Below are 23,290 nucleotides of genomic sequence, written 5' to 3'. Positions count from 1 at the left end.
TATTTTTAAATGATCAATTCCAGATATCCAAATATTGAATGGATGTCAACTTATTATAAAGCTGCTCAACTGATATTTAGATGCTACGTGTAAATTATCAGCTGAAATAATGATCTGACTTTGTGTTTGTCCATAAAATTACACTGATACATGTGGTTAACTTTATACTGAAATAACTATGTTTGCATAATTCTGATGATCTTATCCAAAGTACATAAAACATATCTTGCCATAGATTGCCATAGATTGCAAGAGCTAGCCACAGTAGCAATTGCAATCTTTGGCAATATATGTTGTATGGAAAGATCATCAGAATTATGCAAACTTAGTTTTTTCAGTATAAAGTTAACCACATGTATCAGTGTAATTTTATGGACAAACACAAAGTCAGATCATTATTTCAGCTGATAATTTACCCGTAGCATCTAAATATCAGTTGAGCAGCTTTATAATAATTTGACATCCATTCAATATTTGGATATCTGAAATTGATAATTTAAAACAACTGGACTGGAATTAAAGAAGTATTCATCAACAAAATATTATTGGCATAACCCAGTATATAATACCAATATTTAGATGTAATATTGTAAGGAGTATACATATAACTTAACCTTTAAAGGGACAGTCTAGTCCAAAACAAACTTTCATTATTCAGATAGGGTATGTAATTTTAAACAATTTTCCAATTTACTTCTATCACCAATTTTGCTTTGTTTTCTTGGTATTCTTAGTTGAAAGCTAAATCTAGGAGGTTCACATGCTAATTTCTAAGCCCTTGAAGGCCGCCTCTTAGCTCAGGGCATTTTGACAGTTTTTCACCACTAGAGGGTGTTAGTTAATTCATTTCATATAGATAACACTGTGCTCAAGCACGTGAAGTTCCCAGGAGCCAGCACTGATTGGCTAAAATGCAAGTCCGTCAAAAGAACTGAAATAAGGGTCAGTTTGCAGAGGCTTAGAAACAAGATAACCACAGAGGTAAAACATGTATTATTATAACTGTGTTGGTTATGCAAAACTAGGGAATAAGTAATAAAGGGATTATCTATCTTTTTAAAAAAATATATATATATTCTGGTTTAGACTGTCCCTTTAACTAACTTAACCTTCTGTACTTTAATAAGAAAGCAACCTATGTTGAGTGAAATACCTAAACCAATTACTATACCATAGACCTTAGTAGAAGAGTCAAATTACTTACCTGATATTGTGAATGTAGAATATAGGTCTAAAGGGGTTGTAGATTTTGTTTTTAAATGTGTACTCTCATTTTTAATGGTAAAATAAATGTTAAGTTTATTTAAGTGATATACACCAATAACATATACATTGCTAAAAATAGTATATTAAAAAATATTTGGACTTTGAGTGCTTTCCAAATGTATAATTTTTTGGGGTCTCTAACCCATTAGACAATATAAGTTTTTAAAGATATATAGCACCACTACCCCATAATAATATAAGTGATGAAATGTCACAATTACTCATAAGGGTTAGTCCATATCTGTCTATGAAAGTAGTGCCATTTGTCTTTTGTTAAAAAATAGTGTTGCCATTAAAGGGACGTTCCAGTCAAAATTTAAATGCACATAGGTTAATTATATCTCTGAATAGAAAGATATTTGCAATATATATGTATTAGCAAAAATGCTTCTAGTAAAAGTTATCACTGTGTTTGCGTTAACATTTTTCTCTGCACGTGCATGTGAAGCATAGCTTGATTTTGTTACTGCACCCACATTTTAAATAATGTAGCTGCTCAGATCATCACTGGGGCTTGTATCATGTCAGCAGTTAACAAATTGAGTCATTACCAGATGGTACAAGCACCTTAGGCTCTCTGAGCAAGTGCTGTGTTTATAATGCTGGTGCACGGTGCATACTTAAATACACTTTTGAAACAGCTATAGCTTTTATTAGAAGCATTTTTGCTAATGCATATATATTACTAAATTGCTTCTGTTCAATACCGAAATGCACCCATGTGGTTTCCTATTATACTACATAATTATATATGCACATTTACTGGCATGGTTGGTCTTTTGTTCCAAGAAAGATGGCAACACTGCTAAGCACAGGAATGATTCATTTTCATGGTTTGCAGCTGAAATACCATCATAAACTCAATCTCCAAATATCATATGGTAGAAAATCCAACCAAGTGCGCAAATATCACTTACATGTAACTATAAAATAAAAGTTAGCCCCAACTGTTATCCTAGTTCTGGTTCCAACTCTTTAAATAACCCAGTCCCAACCAGAGAAAACTGCAAGTGATTGCTTTGTGATGCGTTGCAACCCTCTTTAGAAGCAAAGGGGTTAAAGGGACAGTTTACTACAGATTTTTTATTGTTTAAAAAAGATAGATAATCCCTTTATTACCCATTCCCAAAATTTGCATAACAAACATGGTTATATTAATATACTTTTTACTTCTGTAATTACCTTGTATCTAAGCCTCTGCAGACTGCCCCTTTATCTCAGTTCTTTTGATAGGCTTGCATTTCAGCCAATCAGTTCTGACTCTTAACTCCATGGGGTGAACACAATGTTATCTATACAACACACATGAACTAGCAGTGTCTAACTGTCAAAACTGTCAAAATGCACTGAGATAAGAGTCAGTTTAACAGCTTAACAAATTAGCATATGAGCCTACCTAGATGGACCAGTCCTTCTTTGGATGAGTTTAGCACTCCAATGAATCACCATATTAGTTAATTAAAGGGATATTAAACCCACATTTTTTTCATGATTCAGATAGAGCATGCAACTTTCTAATTTATACCTATTATACATTTTTCTTCATTCTCTTGGCGTCTTTATTTGAAAAGGCAGGAATGTAAGCTTAGGAGCCAGCCCATTTTTGGTTCAGCATCCTTGATAGCACTTGCTGATTGGTGGCTACATTCAGCCACCATTTAGCAAGGGATTACCCAGGTGCTTAACCAAAAATGGGCTGGCTCCTAAGCTTATATTCCTGCTTTTCAAATAAAGATACCAAGAGAACAAAGAAAATTTGATAATAGGAGTAAATTAGAAATTTGCTTAAAATTGTATGCTCTATCTGAATTGTGAAAGAAAAAAAAGTTGAGTTTCATATCTCTTTAATGGGAAACATATGCATATAGTAATATTAAGGTTGCCACCCTGTTGATATTTTTCCGACATGGCCAGTATTTTTAAGTTTCAGGCCATAGTTGAAAAGAAAGATTAAATCTAGAAATAAAGATAATGATATGGTGAAACTTGTTTGAAGTGTGTTAGAACCTAATTGTAAACCAATTATCTTTTAAAATCAGTCATATCAATATTAGTTCCTAATTTATGCTGTAAAACAATTTATGCAAATGTGTGGTAATGAGCATGGTTTGTATTGTTGTCCAGGAAAGGTGACAACCCTAGGTAGAATATAACTTTGATACCTATAGACTCATTATACAATTGCTATGTTTATAAAGGGAAAAGTTTTAAGAAAAAGCTGGAGATAAGTGGATGTGAACTAAAGTTAAAGGGAAATTATGAAAGAACTGCTATATGACGATAATGGTTATTATGTACAAGGAACGAGTACAATAAAAATAAAATGGCTTGTATATGTTTAAGGCTTACATGGGGACTGATGGAACTTAAAGGGATAGTTCACCCCAAAAAAATTTCTCCTTTAAATTATTCTCAATGATCCTTTTTACCTGCTAGAGTGTATTAAATTGGTTACAAGTAGCTCATTTACTCCTATTTAAGCATTTGAAATAGCTGATTTAGCCTGTGGTATAGCCACCTATACTGAAAGTTTTGATACTGGAGTATATGCTATTAACAAGCCTAAGTAAACACAGCCAGCAGAAGAAGTTACACTCTCAGTGGTGTGCAGGATAGTTAAAGGGACACTGAACCCAATTTTTTCTTTCGTGATTCAGATAGAGCATGCAATTTTAAACAACTTTCTAATTTACTCCTTTCATGAATTTTTCTTCGTTCTCTTGGTATCTTTATTTGAAATGCAAGAATGTAAGTTTAGATGCCGGCCCATTTTTGGTGAATAACCTGGGTTATTCTTGCTGATTGGTGGATAAATTCGTCCACCAATAAAAAAGTGCTGTCCAGGGGACTGAACCAAAAAAAGAAGCTTAGATGCCTTATTTTTCAAATAAAGATAGCAAGTGAACAAAAAAAATTGATAATAGGAGTAAATTAGAAAGTTGCTTAAAATTGCATGCTCTATCTGAGTCACGAAAAAAATATTTTGGGTTCAGTGTCCCTTTAAGTAATACAATGATAATTGTCCATTGTTCTCTCTATGTATTGAGCTTTAGCGTTCCAGCCAAATAAAAGATAACATAATGAGATCTGATATCACCTTAAAGGGCCATGATACCCACATTTTTCTTTTATGATTTAGAAAGAGAATGCATTTTTAAACATCTTTCTAATTTACTTCTATTATCTAATTTGTTTTATTCTCTTGATATTCATTGCTGAAAAGCATATCTAGATATGCTCAGTAGCTGCTGATTGGTTGCTGCACATAGAAGCCTCATGTAATTGGCTCACCCATGTGCATTGCTTTTTCTTCAAATAAGGATATCTAAAAAACGAAGCAAAATAAATAATAGAAGTAAATTGTAATGTTGTATAAATTTGTAAGTTCTATCTGAATCATGAAAGAAAGATTTTGGGTTTAGTGGCCCTTTAAGTTCAACCCATTGTATTAGGCTGTGGTTTCAAAGCAAAAAATCAGCTACTTCATATACACAAATAAGCATGAAAATGCAATTTCTCAAATATTTTATACTCTGCAGTTGGTATAACAAGTTATTTTAAATTTATTAATGGAAAAACAATTTTACAGCGTACTGTCCCTTTAAAGGGGCTTAATCAGGCAACAAAGTACAATATTTGAAAACATAATTTTTGCATTTTTGCAATATAAATGTATTAACAATGTTGCAGCTAAAGGTGTGAACTTGCTTGTGTTGTTATTTCCTGTTATGAGCTGTATTGATAATATAGTATTGTTCCTCCCCACACAGCTCTCTATTTCCTACTCTCCCTAACCAGCTGTACTACATGTATAGAGCCACCATTTGCTGTAATTCTACTAGTTGTGCTGAGTATACTGCCCACAGCAAAGAGGCAAATGGTATTCTGTTTCCATTAGCAGAAATAAAATGTAGGAACACAGAAAATGAAGTAGAAGCTGCCTCTCTGTCCTGATAGACATGCTCTGCAGTTGATTACAATTCCTGCATAGTCTGGGTTACAAAGAACAAACTAGTCTCCGCAGTGAGGGCAGCTGAAACTTACATTACTTACACTGCTCCATGGCTGCCTTTAACTTTACCTCAAATGTTTCCTCATTTCTGCAGAACAAATCTGCCTTCTATGGTGTTTACAACATACAGTGCGCAGCTAATACTACCACAGCCAGTGTTACCCGGTAGCTGCATGTGTGACTCTATAAATGTAATATAGCTGGTTAGGGAAAATAGTGGGGAATAAACAAAACTATAGTATCATACAGTTTATAACAGGAAATGACAACATAGGCAAGTTTTTTCCCAATTTTAATAATGTTAGTTGCAAACATTTTTATACATATATATTGCAAACATAGATAGCCAGAGCAAACAAGATAAGATAAACAATACTAAATAAGCCATGTTCCTAGACAATAGAACAAAGCATACAGTTTAAATGCTTTTAAACAATTTATTTTGTGTGGCCATCTTTTAAAAAGCAGTCCTTAACGGGACATGAAGCACTTTATAATTACAAGACTTTGTGTAGTATTGCAATAAATTCATTTACAGGCTGAGAGTGAAAACTTTCTGTAATATATTTTTGCTTCAATTGTTTTACAATGGACAAACTCCCCCACAACTGGTTTAAAGGGACAGTTTACTCAAAAATTTTCTCCCCTTTAATTTGTTCCCAATTATCCACTTTACCTGCTGAAGTGTATTTTAAATTAAAGTATTTCCATTACCTTTATATTGGCATTTGAAATAGTTGATTTAGCCTGTAGTATCCACACCTATACTGAAAGTTTTTGGCCTTAAGGCCAAGCTGTGTAAACACAGCCAGTAGAACAAATTACACTGGGGTATAGAAGAGATAAGGTAATAAAATGTTAATAAAATATTCCATTGTTCTCTCTCCAAGTATTGGTGATTGGTTTACGGACAGATATAAGATAAAGAATCAGGTATATGTACACAATGTGATAAAGTAATGAGATCTGATTACACCTACAAGCTCAACCCATTTTATTAGGTTATGGCTTCAAAACACACAATCAGATAATTAATGTACACAAATAAGCCTTAAAGGGATATTCCAGCAAAAAATGAAAACCACATGGGTGCATTTCAGTATTGAACAGAAGCAATTTTGTAATATACATGCATTAGCAAAAATGCTTCTAATAAAAGCTATAGCTGTTTTTTCAAAAGTGTATTTAAGTATGCACCGTGCACCAGCATTTTAAACACAGCACTTGCTCAGAGAGCCTAAGGTGCTTATACCATCTGGTAATGACTCAATTTGTTAATTGCTGACATGATACAAGCCCCAGTGATGATCTGAGCAGCTGCATTATTTAAATGTGGGTGCAGTAAGAATATCTAGCAATGCTTCACATACACGTGCAGAGAAAAATGTTAAAGCTAAAACAGTTATAACTTTTACTAGAAGCATTTTTGCTAATACATATATATTGCAAATATCTTTCTATTCAAAGATGTAATTAATCTTTGTGCATTTACATTTTGACTGGAATGTCTCTTTAATATGCAAATCTCATACATTTTATACTCTGCAGCTGGTAAACAAAGTAATTGGAAACCCATTAAGGGAAAAACAATTTTATAGTATACTGTCCCTTTAATTTTGAGCAACCAATCCAGACCAGACTAGCCCCTGTTGCTTTGTTAATTAAAATTGCAATGGTTTGTAGTATTTTATCTAATCCCCCTTTTGGGGCCAATGAAGGACATATATGCAGCTAAGTTAGGTTTGTGAATTGCACTTGTATACTTCCAATTCTTAGTATTTGAAAACCTGCAATTTTCATGTTAGACTACAGTAAAAGAAGGCAAAATAAGTCATAATGTATATTGCAATTTTTTTTTATTACACCTAAATAAAAATTATATACTGTAGTGTAGTATTTGTTTCTCCTTAATGTGTTTCCAATGCCTTCTTATACCCGGTGCAGATAATTAAAGGGACAATAAACACACACATTTTTGTTGTTTAAAAAGGTAGATAATCCCTTTATTACCCATTCCCCAATTTTGCATAACCAACACAGTTATAATAATATACTTTTTACCTCTGTGATTACCTTGTATCTATGCCTCTGAAAACTGCCCCCTTATTTCAGTTCTTTTGACAGACTTTTTAGCCAATCAGTGCTGACTCCTAGAAGCTTCACGTGCTTGAACTCAATGTTATCTATATGAAACACATGAACTAACACACTCTAGTGGTGAAAAACTGTCAAAATGTTTACAGATTAGAGGCAGTCTTCAAGATCTAAAGAATTAGCACATGAACCTCCTAGATTTAGCTTTCAACTAAGAATACCAAGAGAACAAAGCAAAATTGGTAATAAAAGTAAATTGGAAAGTTGTTTAAAATTACATGCCCTATTTATATAATGAATTTTTTTTTTTTTACTTTACCGTCCCTTTAAATGTAAGGGAAATTGCTCCCATATTTAGAAAAAAAGTTTTGCTCATTGAAACCACAACTCATTGTTCTCAAGAATGTGCTAATTAAAATTGGCTGAGTTTGCAGGAAAAGCAGACATGCCTATCTTATATACCTCTATACACAAAAGCTAATACTGAAGTGTAATTATGGGTGATGTTTTTAAAAGGGTACATTGATTTCAACTGCAAGAATAAACATAAAGTAGCAGCAGAAGTATTTTTTTTTTTAAAATCTATACATTTTTATTAATAAGGTCGCTCCATACATCAGAAAGTGCTGAAAACATAAATCAACTGCATAAACATAACAAAAACACATTGCATATCATATACCGTGTTTACCTTCTAGACATGCAGAAAGATAAGAAAAAAAAGGCAAATAAATATACTCAATAAGATCTCTTTCTGCATCCAGAGTACTTTACCATTACATAAATCAGCAAACTTATAGAATTTATTCTGTGGGCTCCCACAATATCAGTAATTCATTTTAAATCTAATCAGTATTAATGTTAACAAAACATATACCATAAATTTGCACGGTAGAAGTTATAATAGTATGGGGTAGACTCGACCTTATATTTATATAAAGGTTCGGCTTAACCGCTTAGACAATTGAACATTTCTTGAAGGGAGAAATTAAAAAAATGAGAAGAAGAGAGAGGGGAGAGGGAGAGAGGAAATAAAAAAAGGAAAAGAGGGAAAAAGTTGATAATGATACTAACCGAGAAGTAGGAGGATATGACGAGCCCGAGGGTCTAGTTGTCTAGGGCTAGGCCCATATTATACAGGGGCGTAAGTAACTGTCTCTGAACATAGTTACTTTTATAGAGTTTAATGAAATCCAGCCACTTTATAACAAACCTATTTTGCTGCCTATCTGTATTATTTACATTATCAAACTGTTCAATTATAAACTGAGATTGAAGTAAAAATGTTAAATTGTTAATAGTAGGGGCCTTTTTTTTCTTCCAATGTTTGAGGATGAGATACCTCCCCCCTAGAATTGTTATATTAATGAACTCCCTATTATAAGATTTGTCTCGAATATCTGCTAAAAAAATTATATGTTGAAGTTCTATTACAAAATGTGCAGCAGAAGTATTTATTTTAATACTCTGCAATACTCCAATAGTTCAATGTAGGTGCTGAAACTAAGCATAAGAATAAGGGTCATTTGATGCTGAATCTGTTTTAAAATAAAGGGCCATATTAGCTTTAATTCCTGAGTTATGCTGCATAATTATTTATGCAATTTTATATTAATTAGTATGGCTGGTAGACTTGTTCATCCTTAGTTGTGGTGGCACAGTGTGGCCCTACAGCATTGGTTTTCAAACCTGTCCGCAGGCTTCCATAACAGGCCAGATTTTCAGGATTACGTTGGGTGAGAGCAGGTAAAATAACCATGTTTACTTATCAGCTGATTATTTCACTTGTGCTCCAGTTCAGATATCCTCAAAATCTGGCCTGTCAGGGAGGCCTAAGGACAAGTTTGAAAGCCAGTTCCCTACAGTGATTTTATATGTCCCCTTGCATGCTTCACTGCTACTCTGCATATCCCCATCTGCAGCACCCGGAGTATTCTACTTCTGCAACAGATTCTTAAAATTGAATCTTAGTTTAATATATACATTGCTGTAACTTTGTATATAATTGTTAATTTAGACATTGTGCATGTATGCATGTTGGGTTTAATAATAATTTTGAATTAAAACAAACAATTTGAAAGTGTTGCTATTTATAGTATAAAATAGGGATAAATAAGAATGCATTTTGACTCACTGGCATGGAAAAGTATTTAATACACAGTTTAGCGCAAAACTGCGCTTTCACAAGCACGATACTTGCGCTCCACTCAGTAATAACAGCACATGTAAATGTGCGCTGGTATTACAAATTAGGCGCAATGCGAACGTGACCTTGCGTTCACATTGCCTGGAAGCCTTGCACTCATGAGAGTGCGCTTCCATAGGCTCCAATGGGAGCCTCTTTCTCATGCCGTGATACAATATAAAGCACCTAGCGCAGTGCAGGGGATAATTCGCCCAGCATTGGGCAGCAAATTAAAATATATATGTATAGGAATTTATAAATATATACAGATATTAAGACATAAATATATATGTATATAAGCATATACATATATATTTACAGTGAAAACACAGTCCCTATTCATGTACACTCACTTTAACCCCTTATAACTGCTTCGTACAGGTTTTTATTAAAAACTAAAAACGGTCATATTTTTTATTTATATAAAACAAATGTCCACTTTATTTTGGGGGCAATTGGGGCACATTTTTTTTAATTAACCAGAGGTCTGACCTCTGGTTAAAAGGGACAGTCTACACCAGAATTGTTATTGTTTAAAAGGATAAATAATCCCTTTATTACCCATTCTCCAGCTTTGCATAACCAACACAGTTATATTAATACACTTCTGTGATTACCTTGTATCTAAGCCTCTGCATGCTGCCCCCTTATTTCAGTTCTTTTGACAGACTCCCATTTTAGCCAATCAGTGCTGATTCCTAGGTAACTTCACAATGTTATCTATATGACACACATGAACTAACGCCCTCTAGTTGTTTAAAACTGTCAAAATGCATTCAGATAAGAGGGGACTTTCAAGAACTAAAAAATTAGCATATGAGCCTACCTAGGTTTAGTTTCAACTAAGAATACCATGTGAACAAAGCAAAATTAATGATAAAAGTAAATTGGAAAGTTGTTTAAAATTACATACCCTATCTGAATCATAAAAGTTTGTCTTTGAATAGACTGGTCCTTTAATCGCGCTAAGTGCAAAGTGCTCCCGCGAGCATGCGGGAGCATTAACCAGACACACTTGTAATAGCTGGTTATTTAACGCACGCACGTAAAGGGGGTCATCTGTCCCTTTACGGGACAGACTTCAAAAAAATTATATCATAGAGATTAAAATGTAAATTATCCCAAAATTAAGAAAATAAATTGCTTGCTTCAGGTATTCATTTATGAGTGGTACCTTTACATTTGTTTTTATTATTTTAGTGGTGCCCCTAAAAAAAGGACGTGGTGATAAAATTTAAAAAGTGTTGTTTATAATTTTATTATGTCACTTTAAGAATTATAGAAATGTGAAGAAATGTGTTTCTGACATCGTTTTATGGTGTTAAAAATATTGAAAGGTAACTTAGTAGTGCTATTAATTTGATAATTATATTAATGTTTGTGATTTTATATATAACATAAAAAAATCCATCTCCATGTAGCACATTTCAATATTCATCTGTAAATTTAAAATTGAAAAAAGATTTTTCAGTTAAAGGGACATAAAACTTATATGCTAAATCACTTGAAACTGATGCAGTATAACTGTAAAACGCTGACAGGAAAGTATCACCTGAGCATCTCTATGTAAAAAAGGAAGATATTTTACCTCACAATCTCCTCAGCTCAGCAGAGTAAGTTCTGTGTTAAAAGTTATACTCAACTGCTGCTCATCTGCAGGTAAAAAAAAAATAAAAAAATGAAGAAATGATCAGCAGCCAATCAGCATCAACAGTTCTGAGGTCATGAATTCTTTTACTGTGATCTCATGAGATTTGACTTAACTCATGAGATTTCATTGTAAACTTCCTTACACTGAATAGGGAAATAAGATGAGTGAGCACGAAAGCTCACTCCCTTAGCTGTCCCAGGACAGACATACTGATTTGCTGCTTAGAAGTCCTTTACAATGGGATGTGGCTAATGAGAAACTTTTGAGGTAAAATATCTTTCTTTTTTACATAGAGATCTTCAGGTTATATTATTTTCCTGTCAGCTTTTTACAGCTATGCTGCATTACTTTCAAGTGTTTAAACATTTGGGTATTATGGCCCTTTAAATACAATTTGGTATACTTTTATCAAATGGAAGATCGTTAAAATTGAAATCTGTGCATGTTTAACATCTCTGAATTTATTTCTGACATGTATATACTTTATAACATTTATATATTTTATTTTAATCTTTACATAAGTATTATATTTGTTTTTTAAAGAATAACTAGCTTGCAAAGACGTAAGCTCTAGTAGCGTTTGCCTTTTACTGAACAGTACAAAAAGATTCACTATTCTTCATTAGTCTTCTATTTTATAATATCATGTTTCCTTTTAAACTGTAAGTGTACATTTAATATGCAAACAACTATTTATATATATACTGTGTATATATATATATATATATGTGTGTATGTGTATCTAAATATTTAATCTTTTTAAATTATATATAATACTATCTATCTATCCTATATGTATGTCTGTATATTTTACATTATGGAACACATGAAGAAAATGCTAATTATGAAATTGTCCAAATAAATAAATCTGACAAAAATATATTTGTGTAACTGAATATTAACTAAAACTCAAGCACAAAACAGATATTCACATTTTTTTTTTTTTTTTAGGTTTTCCAGTTCCTGAAGTGAGCTGGTTTAGGGATGGCCAGGTAATTTCTGCTGCTACACTGCCCGGTGTGCAGATCACGTTTAGCGATGGCCGCGCTAAACTTGTGATCTCCACCGTGACAGCCGCACACAGTGGAAGATACTTGCTAAAAGCCGCCAACGGAGCAGGACAAGCTACTAGTACCGCAGAACTACTTGTTACAGGTATAGCCAAAAAGGTGCAAGTAAATAGAAGCCATGACAAGAAAATATGTATATTTACCAGGAGTGAGCATCTAGAGAAACACAATCTAGGGCTAGATTACAAGTGGAGCGGTATTTTGCATTTTTGCTATAGCGAAAACGCCGCTAGAAGTTTAATTTTTGCATTAGTCATGCTGCGCTGGTATTTAAAATTCAAAGTAAACATTTTGTTTCTCCACCTGTAACCTGATGCACAAAAAGTCGAAAAATGAAAATCACAATTGCGTTTACGCATTCCCCCATAGAAGTCAATGAAGAAAAAAGTAAAAAAAACACCCCACTCTCTTGCGCAAACACCATAACATATTCGTAATAGCGCTCACCCCACATGAAATTATTAATATTTCATTATCCAATGTTATTTATGTAACGGACTATGCTCTATTTATTCAGAAATAAATATTTCTACATATATCTAAACAAATATATATATATATATATATATATATATATATATATATATATATATATATATATATATATATATATATATATGTGTGATTATATATAGTATAGATATATATATATATATATATTATATATAGGAATATCTATTTATAAATACTTAGAACATAATGTGCAGAATATTGGAATGTGAAATATTTACAGTAAATACATTGTTAAAAAGGTTATTATTATTTTCATCAACTTAACGGGAAAAGGCTCCAATGCACTTATATATATATGTCTATATATGTATACATATATATTGTTTTTATATGTGTATATGTCTGTAAATACATATATACACATATAAATACATATGTACACATATATAGACATATATATATATATACATACATATACATGATTTAGACATGTATATGTATGTATCCCAATGTTAAAGTCCTTTGCAGCCTTTATTTTTCTAACAGCCAAGATCTCATATCTTTGAGCCCTTATAACTTTTAATGCAATATTTTTTTCTAAATAATTCTTATTAGACAGTGTTATTATGAGTGTAAGTGCACTTTGTAATGTATTTTTTATGCGTTTTATTTTCGGAAAACAGTTAACCACAGATTTGAGATGGCGGTAAGGATTTTAGTGTAAATCACGATTGCGCTAGCGCAATCATGATTTTTTCTCAACTTATAATATGAACACAATTTAAACAGAGCGCTTAGTATTTTAGTAATTAAAAAAATGGAAGTATTTTATTATCCAGTTGTTATGTTTAGAGTACTATATTTTATATTATTATTAAAATATTGTATTTAACCCAAGTACATTGTGTATGTTTAGTAAAGGTGTATATGCTTTAGAGAACTTTACTATGCAAAATGCAACTAAATAACATAACACACAGACATTAAATATAGCAAGTTTCTGAGCTTGTCTTGTAAGCTTATTTTGTGATTATTCTTATCTGATCTTTTCAATTAAAATATTAGTTATAACAATGACTTAAAAGGACACTGAACCCAAATTTTTTCTTTCGTGATTCAGATAGAGCATGCTATTTTAAGCAACTTTCTAATGTACTCATATTATCACATTTTCTTCATTCTCTTGATATCTTTATTTGAAAAGCAAGAATATAAGTTTAGATGCCGGCCCATTTTTGGTGAACAACCTGGGTTGTTCTTGCTGATTGGTGGATAAATTCACCCACCAATAATCAAGTGCTGTCCAAGGTACTCAACCAAAAATTGACTGGCTCCTTAGCTTAGATGCCTTCTTTTTGAAATAAAGATAGCAAGAGAACGAATTAATTAATAGGAGTAAATTAGAAAATTGCTTAAAATGGCATTCTCTATCTGAATCACGAAAGAAAAAATTTGGGTTCAGTGTCCCTTTTAAGCAACTCTGCACTGCATGAGTATTTCCAAAGCATTGTTACATTTTAATTTGTTTTTTTCTATCTGTTTAGCGGAAACAGCACCCCCAAACTTTACACAAAGATTACAGACTACGACAGTAAGACAAGGCAGTCAAGTCAGACTTGACGTTAGAGTAAGTGGAATCCCTACACCTGTGGTGAAGTTCTACAGGGAGGGAGCTGAAATTCAGAGCTCCCCAGATTTCCAGATTCTTCAACATGGAGACCTCTACAGTTTAATTATCGCAGAAGCTTACCCTGAGGATTCAGGGACTTATTCAGTAAATGCAACTAATAATGTCGGACGTGCTACTTCAACATCTGAACTAACAGTTCAAGGTATGATTCAGAACTCAAGTTCCATATTTCCATATCCCATCATTTAAAATGCTGCATTATTAATCAATTTAAAAATAAAAAAAGAAGATAGATATTTGTTTTTTAGGCCATTAATAAATATATTTTAAATTTAAACTTGGCATGCAAGTCACAATCTGATTCTGAACCCTACTCTGATGTAGTTTAGAATATGGCCAATGACTGGAGGATAAATATGTACAGTATGCCTCCTTTTTTGCTCACTGTATTTTCATCTGGAGTAGAACAGGAGCAGAGCTTTGGTTATATATTTAAGCCTTTCTACAGGGTTTCAGTTCAAAAGAAAATTAATACATTTGTTTATATTGAATTTGCTAAAACAAAATATAGCATTTTGTTTTTAAACTAGAACATCAAGATATATAATGCTTTTACTTTTAAAGAAAACAGTATATGATCAGATATCAGCTACCTCATGTTTTATTTATTTCATCCTTAGCTGAAGAAGAAATACCTGCCAAAAAGACAAGGACAATTGTATCGACTGCTCAGATTTCCCAAACAAGACAAGCACGTTTCGAAAAGGTAATTTTAGCTTCAGGGGTTTAACTTCCATGGTGTATTTTTATATTCAGCAAGTGAAATTGCTTTTTGATAGTAATGGCATAGATTATTTGCCCTGCTATTTTAGTAAGATTCCTGGATGTTTAAATCAGTCTAATTGATATTATTGGTGATCAAAGTTATAATTTTTTTAAGTGATATGGTTCTTTAAATGTGCAGTTTCATAGGGTTATGTCATTTTATTAGCTTTCTGTCAGTATGAATTTGAATCCTTTTCTATTCTGGTATCATCATATTTTCCTCTGACTTACAGAGAGTAGAGGCTCATGTAGACACTCGAACCAGTACTACAGTTGAAACATTGATTGAAGGAGTTCAGCTACCACATAAAACGCCTCCAAGAATTCCTCCAAAGCCAACTTCTAAGTCACCTACACCGCCTGTGATTCCTACTAAGATTCAGATGGTGAGACAGCAGTCACCATCTCCAGTACGGCAATCTCCGTCACCCGTAAGACCAGTGAGAGCGCCAATTCCATCACCTGTGAGGTAAATTGTTTATAATTTTTGTCCTTTTTTTTTCTCTACACAGCTAAGATGATATAAAAATAAGAAATAATGCCCTGACATTTGATATCTTGATATTTTGTGTGTCACAAAAGAAAGTTCTATTAGAATATGATATGAAGGCAGTTGTTACAGTAAGTTATTAACTTCACATTTATAATTTCTCTTTATTACTCTATTTTAATTTGTTCAATAGGTCAGTGTCTCCGGCTGGAAGACTATCTACCTCACCAATTAGATCTGTGAGGTCACCAGCTCCATCAAGGGGTACTCCAACACCGGCTGGTGCTGATGTTCTCCCACCATGGAAGCAAGAGGTCCTCGTATCTACTTCACAGTCAAGGACTGAGGAAAAATATGAAAGAAAGGAACAAGTGACTATTTCAGGCTTTTCTTCAGCAGAATCTAGAGAGGTAATTAGAGAATGTATCTTACATTTATATAGCCAACAATTGCTGGCACCGTATGGTCATTGCATGTTTAAATGTTCATAGTCATGTTCTTCCTGTTCTAGTAGTTGGTTTAAACATTTGTTCTTCATTGAATTACGTGAAATGTGTATTTTCTAATGTGACTGATATAGGTCCATGAAGTTGGCAAAACAGCAGCAGTTGCCACTGTTGTTGCTGCTGTTGACCTTGCCAGAGTGAGAGAACCTACTCCAAGTGCCATAGAGTTGACTTCTAAAAGGATAACAGTGGCTGCAGCTCACACTCCGCCTGTCCATGAGCAGGTAGACAACAAAGCGCAGTTAATAATATCTGAAATGCAACCTCAAGCAAACATTTAACAATTGCTTGCTTTCTGCTTCACTGACTTTTGTCATTGCAATATGATTATCATCAAGATAACCCCATTACCTTCACGCTCTTGACTTTGCCTGCCATTTCCATTCATGCGCTTTTGGTCATTTTTTGTTTTATAATTATTTTTTTTTGCGGGTTATAAGGCAACATTTTCTTTTTATAAAAATCAGATAAGAAAGGAAGCTGAAAAAACCACCATGGGAACTGTAGTTGTGTCTAGTGAAAAAAGCAGACAAGAGGCTATTTCAAGAACTGTAGAAGCCATTTCAACCAAACGTGAACAAATACATGCAGTTCAAGAACAGGTGAATAAAACTGCTGAAGATGCGAACGTTAACTCCTAATGCTTTGTTTTTGCAAGGATTTATAGTGATGGTTAATGCAGATTTCTCAGTATATTTATTTTACTAACAAAGCTTTATAAACTATGCCATTTGCTGGCCCAGAGCTTTACATTTCTTATAACAAAATCCAAAGGATGCAAATCATATTAGACAATCTAAGTGAAAATAAGCTCTTTTTTTATCTTTTCTGTCCAGCAATGGCATACATCACACCTGTAGAAATTATTTTGCTTATATTTACAGTGTGTTTTTTATGTTGTAAACTTGCATTTTCCATATAAGTTTGTGTTTTATATAGAAATGTCCATCCTTTCATGTGAAGAACTCAGCTATCTTATATATTTGTATTTTTATGGCTGGGCAGATGACCGATGATTCTGAGAAAATAATGGCAGTTGCAACTGTTGTTGCTGCCATTGCACACGTTAGAACCCGGAATTCTTTAAACACAGAGTTGCCTGTGACCTCAGATATATCACTTGAGAATGATGAGGTACATGTGGATGGTTGACACTTGAGGCACTATTTTCTTTACCATCCCCTAGGCACTTCTCTTTTTCACAGCACAGTGTAAATTCAGACTCACCTTTTCTTTGTGTGATTTAGCACAAAAAACAACAAGCATGTTGAACACAAGACTCATGTAAAACCAGAGCTACTCAATGCTTCTGTCTTTACTTGGGCCTATGTATGTTTATAGATTCTTTTGTCGTGCTCCACTTTTATGCATGTTCCATGTTTATCTATTCACTGGTATTCACTGGCAAGTAGCTATATATGAAAAATATTAGCTTAATATTTAACATTCCTGTATTAATTAAAAAAGAAAGACTTTTGGCTAATATGAAATAAATAATTTATGTAGTGGGATGTTTACTCCACAACCAGTGATTGGATAAATCTACATATGAATGTCTCTTCTTATTGTTTATATATATATATTATATATATATATATATATATATATATATATATATATATATATATCTTTGTATTGTCTATATATTGTGTTTGTTTTGTCATTTTATGTGGGGGTTGTATGAATTGTATAAATGTCGTCTTTAGATTGGATCTGGGAAAAAAGCTGGAGCTGTGGCTACGGTTGTTGCTGCAGTTGACCAAGCACGGGTAAGACAACCCGCAGAAGAAGGTTATGGTGAGGAAACAGCTCTACAGTATGAATACAAAGAGCATGTTTCAGCTAGGAGAACAGTTGAATATTCTCCTGAGCGCCAGATTGTCACAAAACCAGCAGCACCGGAATTTCATGTCCCTACTGTGCCAAAAATCCTTCCTGCTGATCACATACCAACACCTGTACCCCAGGTTAGACACTACAAATTGTGTTACTTATTTTCCCCATTTTAAGTATAACTTAAAAGCTTAATAAAACTTTATTGATTAATATAGATTAAACGAACACCAGAACCACCAACGGTTCCATCAGTTCCATTGGATCAAACATTGCCACACACAGCTGTTCCTCACTTTACAGTTTCAAAAGTTACAGTACCAAAATCTGAACACACATATGAGGTAAGATTTGAGTGATATGTATGTCAGGTACAATTTAACTCCACAGAAACCTAAATTGTAGGTTAGTGGGCTCACTAAACCATCCTTATTGCTTTATTACAAATATCCATACAACATTTTTTCAAAGGACTGGGTGATTAAAAGTAATTTTGAAAGGCAATGATTATTTGCAAATGGCTATTCACTAGTAAATTTTTTAAAGTTGTGTGAAAATGGATATTTGTAATTTCATACCTGACATACAATACTTACACTATGTACATAAAGTTATTAAAATCTTCCCTAGAGTATTAATCCACTATTATAGCAACTTTCTACTCATTCTTTAACTTTTGCAGTTGGTTTACTGCATATTAAAAACTGATAATTAACATAACTAGTATTTTAATTTTCACTTTAGCTATAATACACATCTAATGCAAAAATAAGTGTTTTTCCTCTCTTTCACTTTCGCTCATAACTTCCTTCTTTGCTTTGTGTTTATTTCCTTGCCTACGTTTTTTTCACAGTATAATCTTAATCCATCCTCTTCCACTCATCTTTTTTTTTTTAAAGATGCACTGTCGTTTTCTTCAGCAATCTTTAAAGGACAGCATAAACGTTTCTTATGTCTTCTTGAGTGAGAGAGAAAGTAAAGACGCTGATTTCCATTCTTATGGAGTTGGCTCTACATTTTCTCTCTGGCTTCTTGGTCTTCTTCAATGTGATTCTCAAATTCTAATCTAATAATTTAAAAATTTCATTAAAATACATAACTGTGAGTTTCTGCAATCAACTATAGAAATATTTACAAAACATAGACTGGATTGGAATCCTGAGTTGATTGTGCCTTAAATGGAGTCAGTTGTTTAGAAAAAAGCGTTGCGCATCTTTAAAATGTAAAGTCACTGGACAAAGTAGTAATTATTTTTTCTTGGGTTGGTTAGGTTTCGATTGCAGGTTCTGCTATTACTACTCTCGAAAAAGAATTAACTGCAACATCTGCTCAAAGGATCACCAAGCCAGTGAAGGCTCCTCATTTAAAGCCAGCTGAAACCAGAATGGTGACAGAGAAAGTGGTCTCTAAACCTTTTCCATTGGCTGAGACAACTGATGCATATAAATCTCGATTTGATATTGAAATGAAAAAAGATATAGGTGTGAGCATTTCACGTAGTGTAGCACGTGATGAGAGATTTCAGTATCATTATGAGGTTTGTTATCAAATGTTTTTATAACTATCTTCAATGTTGTAGTAGTATAGAAATAAGCAATAACATCATTTTGTGGTGAACTTCATCATCTTTTATACTTACCTGTGTTTTTATCACATGACCATTAATGGTGTACTTGTTGTCCTATGCTTCTAACAAAATCCTCAGCCAGAAGAAACTCTCTTCTCTATTACCCGCATGTTGCTTATATATTTATAATTTACCTATATAAGCTCTAATATCAATCAATATTTTTAGGTTGAAGAATCTGCTGCAGCCCCTGAACCGACTGAAGTTCCTGTGACTCCTCCAACTTTAGTTTCAGTAAGTAACATATTTGCATTTTCATGTCTGCAAGACACTAGGAAACAATTCTTAATCAAAGATATTTTATCCATTCTGGGTTATTGAGTATAGATGAAAAGGTGGATTTTCTTGATTACAAGTCACTCAAAAATAAAGATCTCTATTTTATCTCCCGTGAATTGGTATATAGTTTAATAAACAAAAAACTTTATGATTTCTTCTTGCTAACAGGGCTTGAAAAATGTGACAGTTCTTGAAGGAGAATCTGTCACTTTGGAGTGTACTATTGCTGGATATCCTTCACCAACTGTAATATGGTCTCGAGAAGATTACCGCATTGAAAATTCTATTGATTTCCAAATTACCTTTGAACAAGAAATTTCCCGTCTTGTAATTCGTGAAGCTTTTGCAGAAGACAGTGGGCGATTTACATGCACTGCTACCAATGAAGCTGGAACTGTTAGCACTTCATGTTACCTACTTGTACAAGGTATTTCATTGATGTCCATGTGTTTGTATTTTAATATATTTAGTAATGCAGCTGTTACTTTACTAGTTATAGGTAAAATTTGCTCGGCAAATGAAAACTACACTTTTAAAGTCTGCATATATTTTTAGTTTGATACTATTTGTCATGAGATAATAGTATTTCAATAAAAAAATATACATATATATATACATACATGCAGTGTATATATATATATATATATATATATATATATATATATATATATATATATATATATATATATGCATATATAGTCTACACACTCACACACCTTTAATAAAACATAACTGTTACTAAAGATAATTTAAAAAACAACATTTTCTTTATTTTAGAGATGTTTACTAATATATTCATATGTCATTTATTTAGTGTGTAAAATAAAATTCTCATGTTTTGTATTGTTTTGTTTTCCTTATAGTATCTGAAGAATACGAATCAAAAGAAACTGTCACAATTTCAGAGAAAGTAACTGAAGAAGAAAAGTAATTATGTTTCCTATTATTTTGCTGTATTTCTAATTTAACGTTTATATTTAAACTGATTATGTGTATAGTATGTTTTACATTAATTAGAGACTCTGATTAAACAACATTCTGGAACCAGTTTTACCAACATACACATTAAATGACAAACCATAATTTTTTATTTTTTTTTAGGGATAAAATATACACTTTAGTAATAACGTCAATCATATTTAATTCTGTTGCGATCCTAAGGCTTACACAAATTTACTAGGCAGATCTTTATAGCTGATAAAGAAGACAAGACTGTGATTCAAAAAATAAAGAAATCATTCTTATATTTTTAAATTACTGTATCTGACAAAAGCACCAAGTCTATGCAAGGATTTGAAGTTACCATTTAGCACTTTAATACATAAATACACTGTTGGAAGTTTAAAGGGACATGAAACACAACAGTGATTTGGATAGAAGATGCAATTTTAAACAACTTTCCAATTTACTTCTATTATCAAATCTTTGTTTTCTTGTTATCCTTTGTTGCAAAGCAGGAAGGTAAGCTGAGATGTGTGCACGTGCCGGCAGCATTATATGGCAGCAGTTTTGCGACAATGTTATAAAAAGATGCAAATTTGATAATAGAAGTAAATTGGAAACTTTTTAAAAATGTTACTCTATATCGGAATCAAGAAAGAATTGTTTGGGGGTTTCATGTCCCTTTAATGTTGTTGCTCTTTTTAAAATATTGATAACATCATATATGGGTTTTTTTTTTCCAGATATTCAGAAGAAACACAAAAAATGGAGGTTGAAATAACTGCTCCTGTTGAAACTGGAGAAGGAGTAGCCCCATTCTTTATTACAAAACCAACAATGCAGAAGTTGGTTGAGGGAGGAAGAGTTGTATTTGAGTGTCAAATTGGAGGCAACCCCAAGCCACACATTTACTGGAAAAAGGCTGGAGTTCCCCTAAATACCGGATATAGGTACAGTGATTAATGCTAGTTAATGTTTGTTATTTTACTAATGATGGGGACCAATGCTAGTTCATGCAAATGTATTACAAGCAATAGGAATGTATAAATGATCAGTACTAGTTTCTAGCAGAACATTCATTCTGTATTGTAACACTATAGCAAATATAACAGTTTATACTTGCAGACCAGTCATAGTTTATATATTTTCATGCATAGAAATTGACACCGGAATACATATTGTTTTTAACTTGCAATTTATTTATTTATTTAGTTTTTATAAAAAAAAAAAAACAAGCAACAAAACCAGGCGTATATGATTTGTAAATAATTTCAGTATATTGCTAATTAGACAGTCAGGTCTCTCTAATAAAAATTTTAAGGGACATGAAACCCAAATCTTTTTCTTTTTTATATTTTTAAATTTTCCAATTTACTTCTATAATCAATTTACCTTCATTCTCTTGGTATATTTTTTTATTTTTTTTGAAGGAGCAGCATTGCACTACTGGGAGCTAGCTGAACACATTGGTAAGCCATTTTAAAATAGGAATATATGTGCATCCACCAATCAGCAGCTAGCTCCCAGCTACTGAGCCTACCTAGGTATGCTTTTCAACAAAGGTTACAAATAGAACTAAGCAAATTAGACAATAGAAGTAAATTAAAAAGTTGTTTAAAATTATATGCTATTATATCGGAATAATGAAAAAATGATTTTGGGTTTCCTGTCCCTTTAAGGTCTTTTGTATAAGAAACTAATTGCAAAATTGCAGTGCTCTTTTAATCTGTTGATTTCTGAGACTTTAATTGTATTGGAACACATAAATAATATATACTAAAACAACAATTTTGTATATTTTATTAAAGATACAAAGTGGCATATAACAAAGAATCTGGAGAATGCAAGCTTGAGATTTCTATGACTTTCGCTGATGATGCTGGAGAATACTCAGTTGTCATTCGTAACAAATATGGAGAAGCTTCTGAAACTGCAAGTTTGCTGGAAGAAGGTAGGAACATTTTTCCGCAACTACATTTCTTAACCCTGTGGTTGCCAGATTGGGCTGCATTTTGTTTTGTAGCAATGCAGTACAGCCAACTCTACAACTAAGGGGTTAAATGTAAGATAAAATATAACTGGTAAACAAAATAAAAAATAAAAATTGAGAATTAAAAATGTTCCTCCTTTATATAACAGCTGAATATGATTCTTACACGAAGATGCATGAAGAAGTGACACCCTTTGTGCCAGAACCAAAAGTTGCTGAAGTTGCACCAGCAATATATTTATCAGAGTATGACAAGGAATATGAAAAAGAACAAGCCCTTATTCGAAAGAAAATGGCTAAAGACACAACACTGGTAAAGACTTCAATTTATGCAGAGGTAACTATACCACCACATACTGCCTTGAACTGGCAACTTTAGGTTGTAAATAACTGGCGTCATGTCAAATTAAACTTCAAAATTCTTCATAGGAATGTAG

At 32.7% G+C, this 23,290-nt stretch overlaps 1 protein-coding gene across 1 annotated transcript in view; it reads left to right on the top strand.

The window, feature by feature from the left end:
- The window catches only part of TTN (titin), a 274,184-nt gene that overhangs the window by 6,052 nt on the left and 244,842 nt on the right, over positions 1 to 23,290 (top strand). The window contains 16 exon segments of the mRNA XM_053712845.1: positions 12,160 to 12,363; positions 14,276 to 14,563; positions 15,042 to 15,127; positions 15,420 to 15,655; positions 15,870 to 16,086; positions 16,257 to 16,406; positions 16,650 to 16,784; positions 17,889 to 18,149; positions 18,234 to 18,359; positions 19,286 to 19,552; positions 19,811 to 19,876; positions 20,090 to 20,348; positions 20,785 to 20,848; positions 21,607 to 21,813; positions 22,672 to 22,814; positions 23,003 to 23,190. Coding sequence (XP_053568820.1) covers positions 12,160 to 12,363; positions 14,276 to 14,563; positions 15,042 to 15,127; positions 15,420 to 15,655; positions 15,870 to 16,086; positions 16,257 to 16,406; positions 16,650 to 16,784; positions 17,889 to 18,149; positions 18,234 to 18,359; positions 19,286 to 19,552; positions 19,811 to 19,876; positions 20,090 to 20,348; positions 20,785 to 20,848; positions 21,607 to 21,813; positions 22,672 to 22,814; positions 23,003 to 23,190 — 2,897 coding nt within the window.

Source organism: Bombina bombina, chromosome 1, assembly GCF_027579735.1.
Source record: "Bombina bombina isolate aBomBom1 chromosome 1, aBomBom1.pri, whole genome shotgun sequence".
In the NCBI taxonomy this organism is placed as follows: domain Eukaryota; kingdom Metazoa; phylum Chordata; class Amphibia; order Anura; family Bombinatoridae; genus Bombina; species Bombina bombina.
Note: the sequence above shows the minus strand (reverse complement) of the source record. Positions and strands in the feature narration are given on the sequence as shown.